Genomic DNA, 6,229 nt, shown 5'->3' with positions numbered 1-6,229 from the left:
CACATCTCCGCTTGTGCCTGGGGGGAGGGGGACAGCATGTCTCTGCGCTGACCGTGCCCACAAGCGCCACCCCCACAGCTCCCATTGGCCAATTCCCGAGATCGGGGCCCCATTATGCCAGGAGCTGCACAGCCCCTGGCTGAGATCAGGGCCTCCATTATCCTGAGCACTGCACAGCCCCACCGGTGAGAATTTTCACAAGATCTCAGCTCTCATGAACTCCTGGAAATGAGCAGGGAGATTTTCGAACCAGCCCAGCGCACTGCTGCTGACGGGGACAGTATGTCATCTGTGAATAGGCAGAGCCATGCTCAGACCCAGCCTTCTCCCTTGGCTGCTCTCTAGGTCAGAGGAGCCATGGGGAGCCCTGCAGCTGCTCTCGCTCGCCCGAAAGGCCTGGCAGGAAGACGGGGAGCACACGGCTTTCTCGGACCCCATCCCAGCTGGGCGCAGAGGAACAGAGGACACCGGCATTGGGGCCCGGCTATTTCTACTGATGCCAAGGGAGAGTCTGAGGAACCAGAGCCGGGCCCAGTCTTTTCAGCCACAACTTTTGCAGGTGAAAAACGCAGATTCATCGATTGCAGAGCCGGAAGGGGACTGCCCTGGGGCCCATCTAATCCACCCAGAGCAGGTGGAGGCAGGTGGAGGGTCCACGGCAGCTCCACACAGCTCCCCACCTGGCCCTTTCTGTGGCCAGGCTGCGGCTCCGACCCCCTCCCACCCACAGCCTCCAGAGCCAGGCTGGGGAGAGCTGCGCTGGCAGCTGGGGGGAGCCTGGGTCCCTCCACTTACCCTGGGCGGGAAGCCTGAGCAGAGATGCCCAGGAAGCTGCAGGCAGCGGCGTGTGTTCAATGTACCTTTATTAAACCAGCGCGGTGACTGTGAACCCAAAAGCAACAAATACCGATATTAGTGAATGAAGGTAAACGTGGATACGCGCTGCCTGGCGGGTATGGAATCTAACAACGTTATTAAGTTAAACATGATCTGTGGCAGGGAGTGAATGAGTCAATAAAGCATCACATGATCGCAAGATGCCGTGATTAGAATCGATATTGACTGTCAGCCTGTTTATATGGTGATGGCACATGGTACCGGGCCAATTATTGTGAGTTTGTATTACGGTAGCAAATAGAAACCAGGGCCCCATTGTGCCAGGCGCTGTATGACGATATAACACAAAGACTGGCCCTCCCAGAAGAGCTTTCAATCTAAGTGTAAGACTATTGGCAATAGGTAGATTCAACAAACAGGCCAAGAAAAAGAGCAAGGAAACAACAAGACGATACTGGTCAGCATGGAAAACCACACACAGAGCAAACCCACTGCCCCAGCATTGCAGCTAAATGCAACTGACCAGATTCACAGGGCAGGATTCTAAGGAGGCTTTTAGTCCTTGTCTTCAAAGGCCAGGTTTACTGGATCCACGGCTCTAACCCCCTACCCCGTGGATGCTCTTGTGCCGGTAGAACAGTGACATTCTCCGGTTCAGCTTAAACCCCCTCCCAAGTGATGTAAACGAAAGTGAAAAAAGCCACTCTTCTGCCAGCGTGAGAGCGTCCACACACAAGGTTACACCAGGATCACTCTATTGGTTTAAATTCACACCTTAGGTTATGCCGAAAAACTTTCCCATGAGGACAAGGCCTTCAGCTTCTAAGCTGCAACGGAGCTACAGCTGATCGGCACCAGCTGGGATCTGGCCCCACTGACTCCAATGGAGCTACGGCCCATTGACCCCAGCTGGGATCTTCCCCACTGACTCCAATGGAATGACAGCTGATCTGCCCCAGTGCGGGGATCCAGTCCATTCATGTTTGTAAGGTGCTCAGATACCGAAGGGATGGAGGAGCCCAGCGGGACCTAGGCTGATAGAACCGGATTCAGTATAATTTTATTTTTGTTGTATGAATGTGAAGAAGGAAGCTGCCTCATTCCTTGTGGGGTAAAACCTCAGGAGCACTGAGCTGTTACTGAGTCTGTCTCATTCATTATGGGCGCTTTGACTTGTGTGCAACGACGCCCAAGATGGTTTATGGTGGGCAATACACCGCGTTTATTGAGAGTACAATTTAAGTATTAAAATCAGCATGTGCTTCCATTCACACACACACACACACACACACACACACACACACACACACACACACACACACAAAAGGTTCTGCAGCTGGATCTTACAGTTACCAGTCCTTAGTGTTGCTCGGTCAGTTCCAGTGGCCAGCTGAACCTGCACACGAGGGAGGGGAGCAGGGCTGTTGAATGCATTCGAAGCTCCAAGGTTGATGCAGAACGAACCCAAAGTCCCATGGCAATACACCCTTCTTTTATAGCGATAAGTTCCCATACAAGTCTATGGACATACCTGTGTTACACCAGAGCTGTCAATCACGAGGTATACAAGGTTGCTCTTAATTAGCATTATTGTGAGTTGTTACTGGGAGGATCTGCAGCTGTTTCTTTCTCATCCCTTTGGCTCAACTCCTTATCTCGTCCTTGGGGCGTATGCCTTTGCTTTAGGGTCATCAATCTGCCATCCGGGTGATTGATCATAAAGTTGGTGCCTCTTGACTCCTCCACTCCCTTCTTGACCATCCGGCCCAGTTGTCCTGACTCAGTTAATTAGCATACATTCTTCACTCCCATCAAACAGTAAATAACGCAATTACAATCATAAAACATCTGTCTTTCGAAGAACAAATGTTAACACAATCAGCAAAAAATAAACTCAGAATAATTTCTTCATACTAATTCAAAGCTAGCAAAATGGAGTATAAGGCAAAATAAGCAAAATTTTACTTAAGACAATTTCTTCTCGTTAGGCTTTTGGCCTACACATGCAACTCCTGGATGAAGAAGCAGGAATCTTTCCTGCTTGAAGTCCAAGACTGTGTCTTCTAGACAGCAGCAGGCTCATCCAATGCAACACCAAATCCTAGACGGTGTTTTCCCGTTCGGCCTCCAGAGCTTTGCTCAGAACCCGCTGGGTGTCGTCAGCTACAGAGGCCAAACACTTCCGCAGCATGAAGTACGTGGTAACCAGTGCCACCCCTCCTGACACCATGGCACCAAATACGGGGAGGCGCTTCCACGAATATTCCGCTACCATCATGGCAGCCCCCACCGAATCCAACAACAGCTTCAGAGCCATCATGGGGGTCGTTCCCAAGGACGTCATCACAGCCGTCAGCTCCCGCACGGGCTCCCCAACCTGGTGGGCGAGAGCAGAGAGGGACCTGTCGTCCACGCCAAAGCTGCTGTAGTGTTGGAACAGGTGTTTCCGGAAGCCAAAGAAGGTGCACAAGAAAGCGATGCCTGGGACAGGAATGGCAGCGAGAAGACATAAGAAAAGGGCTGTTTTCCAAATCTCCCCCTTCAGGTCGGCTTTCTTCTGGTTGACAATGCGGGAGGCGACAGCAGGCAGGCTAAGCAGGAAGGCGTGTCTCTTCAGGCTCGGCAGCTCCGTCTGCAAAGTTTGTCGCAGGAGGGGAAAATCGTAGCAGTTGGGTTCCCTACTCGAAACGACAAAAACCTGTGGGTGGCCCACTCCCTCAGCTGCTACGCCTCTCCTGCAGTCCTCCCTGATCTGCTGCAGGATCCTCTCCTGGTTGTAGCTGGAGGAACGCTGCCTCCTGGAAGCATCCAGGTCCACGTCGGCTTTGGAGCGCACAAAGTAGAACCTCTTGCCCATTCTCTGGATCTCACGGACCAGCCTGGCGTGGTCGGAGCGGAAGCGCTGGGAGCCGACGATGATGAAGAACTCGTATTGGCTCAAATTGAGCCGCTCACAGTAGGTGTCTAGAGGGAAATAGAATGTCCCCACCCCTGGCAGGTCCCAGAGCGTGACGCCTGGAAGGATGGGATCTGGATAAACCATCGGCTCCCTCATGGTATCTAACATCCCAGTTTCAGCAGCGCCTTCATCACCAGCACATAGCCCCCGCATGGCGTTGATGAGGGAGGACTTTCCGGAGCCCGACTCCCCCGTGATGGCGATGCTGAGGGTGTGGCTGTTAAACGACTCCAGCGGTCTCTGCTGCACATTAGAAATCGCATCTGTCAGCCTCCCTTCATAGACTGCGGCTTTGAACTCATCGAGAGCCATGGCGCTCAGTCTGCGGCAGAGAAGAAGAAACATTAGAAGGACCGCTATTCGACATTGGTGAGGCCTCATCTGGAGTACTGTGTCCAGTTTTGAGCCCCACGCTACAAGAAGGATGTGGAAAAATTGGAGAGAGTCCAGCAAAGGGCAACAAAAATGATTAGGGGACTGGAACACATGAGTTATGAGGAGAGGCTGAGGGAACTGGGATTGTTTAGTCTGCGGAAGAGAAGAAGGAGGGGGGATTTGATAGCTGCTTTCAACTACCTGAAAGGGGGTTCCAAAGAGGATGGATCCAGACTGTTCTCAGTGGTAGCAGATGACAGAACAAGGAGTAATGGTCACAAGTTGCAGTGGGGGAGGTTTAGGTTGGATATTAGGAAAAACTTTTTCACTAGGAGGGTGGTGAAACACTGGAATGCGTTACCTAAGGAGGTGGTGGAATCTCCTTCCTTAGAAGTTTTTAAGGTCAGGCTTGACAAAGCCCTGGCTGGGACGATTTGATTGGGGATCGGTCCTGCGTTGAGCAGGGGGTTGGACTAGATGGCCTCCTGAGGTCCCTTTCAACCCTGATATTCTATGATTCTACGATTGAACATTTCAGCTCCTAGTTAAGGCTATGTCCAGAAAATCCTGCGCCAACAGCACAGTGTCAAGCCCTCAAAAGTTAGGAAAAGGCACATTTATGGCGGCCCATGCAACCTTAACTCTGCCCCTTACGTATCGGACCCGTGCGCTGAATGAGGCAGGGGCTGTGTGGAAAAAACAGGAGTCGTTTGGTTTTAATCATTATTTATTATTTGTAGCATAGTAGTGCATAGGAACCCCGACCGAGATCAGGGACCCCATTGTGTGAGGTGCTGCACAGCCCCTGGCTGAGATCAGGGCCCCCATTATCTGAGCACTGTGCAGCCCCACAGGTGAGAATTTTCACAAGATCTCAGCTCCCATGAACTCCTGGAAATGAGTGGGGAGATTTTCGAGCCAGCCCAGCGCACTGCTGCTGACAGGGACAGTATGTCATCTGTGAATAGGCAGAGCCATGCTCAGACCCAGCCTTCTCTCTTGGCTGCTCTCTAGGTCAGAGGAGCCGTGGGGAGCCCTGCAGCTGCTCTCGCTTGCCCGAAAGGCCTGGCAGGAAGACGGGGAGCACACGGCTTTCTCGGACCCCATCCCAGCTCGGCGCACAGGGAACAGAGGACACCGGCATTGGGGCCCAGCTATTTCTACTGATGCCAAGAGAGAGTCTGAGGAACCAGAGCCGGGCACAGTCTTTTCAGCCACAGCTTTTGCAGGTGAAAAACACAGATTCATCGACTGCAGAGCCGGAAGGGGACTATCCTGGGGGCCACCTAATCCGACCCCCTGCGGGCCACAGGCTGGACACTGTCCCCAGCACGAGTTCCTCTGCAGAGCGGCTTAGCAGCTGCCCCAACAGAGCCCCGAACTGCAGCCACACCGGGGGAGGCGTGAAGGGGGCCCAGGGGCCGGGTGTTCCCCAGGAACTCACAGGAAGGGGGGGAGAGGAATTTGAGGATGGGGAGGAAAATCCCTAGCAAGGGGAATCTCTTACCGTCCCCAAGGCTGGGCTGTGCTCAGGGGGGGGTTGATGGTCTCCGGGAAGGGGCAGCAATCTGTGGGCACACGGCTCACCCCGTCCCGTCCACAGTGCCTCAGCTGCTGTCACCGTCTGTGGGCTCCTCGCTCCCCCTCCTCCTGCCGCCCCCTCTCTGTGCGGGGGCCTCCCCTGCCTGCCTTTGGCTGGGCCCCCGGCTCTCTCCTGCTGCCTTCCTCCAGCTCTGGCTCGCTCCTGATCAGCGAGTGGGGAAAGTGAAAGCAGCAGCTGGCTAGGAAGCAGGGCAGGGCCTCACCCCAGCCGGCTGGGGGGGGGGGGGTAATAGGGGTGGGGCAGAGTGGAGCCGAGATACCTGCCCCCCCTCAGCAAGTTTCCAGGTGGACACACAGCCCTAAATGTCACAATGCAGTCAGGGGGTGACAGTGTGTACTTATAACACACACACACACCCCATACCCACAGAGCGAGCGAGAGAGAGCAGAACTCAGCCCCTCCAGCATGGGGCAGCATGGAAATATGCAGATACACTAGGGTGACCAGTAGGGGCA

The 6,229-nt window shown here is 53.8% G+C and overlaps 1 protein-coding gene across 2 annotated transcripts; it reads right to left on the bottom strand.

The window, feature by feature from the left end:
* Positions 1 to 2,046: 2,046 nt before the first annotated feature.
* Positions 2,047 to 5,912, bottom strand: LOC140902449 (interferon-inducible GTPase 5). Of its 2 annotated transcripts, XM_073322538.2 has the most exons (2): positions 5,679 to 5,912; positions 2,047 to 4,118 (listed from the first exon to the last, which is right to left on the bottom strand). In XM_073322538.2, the coding sequence occupies exon 2, from the start codon at positions 4,106 to 4,108 to the stop codon at positions 2,939 to 2,941; it is 1,170 nt and encodes a 389-aa protein (XP_073178639.1). In that variant the 5' UTR covers positions 4,109 to 4,118; positions 5,679 to 5,912; the 3' UTR covers positions 2,047 to 2,938. The 2 variants fall into 2 exon arrangements, with proteins under 2 accessions (XP_073178639.1, XP_073178638.1); XM_073322537.2 differs by lacking the exon at positions 5,679 to 5,912 and having other exon boundaries at positions 2,047 to 4,141.
* Positions 5,913 to 6,229: the final 317 nt, after the last annotated feature.

Source organism: Lepidochelys kempii, chromosome 24, assembly GCF_965140285.1.
Source record: "Lepidochelys kempii isolate rLepKem1 chromosome 24, rLepKem1.hap1, whole genome shotgun sequence".
Lineage (NCBI taxonomy): Eukaryota > Metazoa > Chordata > Testudines > Cheloniidae > Lepidochelys > Lepidochelys kempii.
The sequence above is the reverse complement of the archived record's forward strand: the minus strand, read 5'-3'. Positions and strand labels throughout refer to the sequence as shown.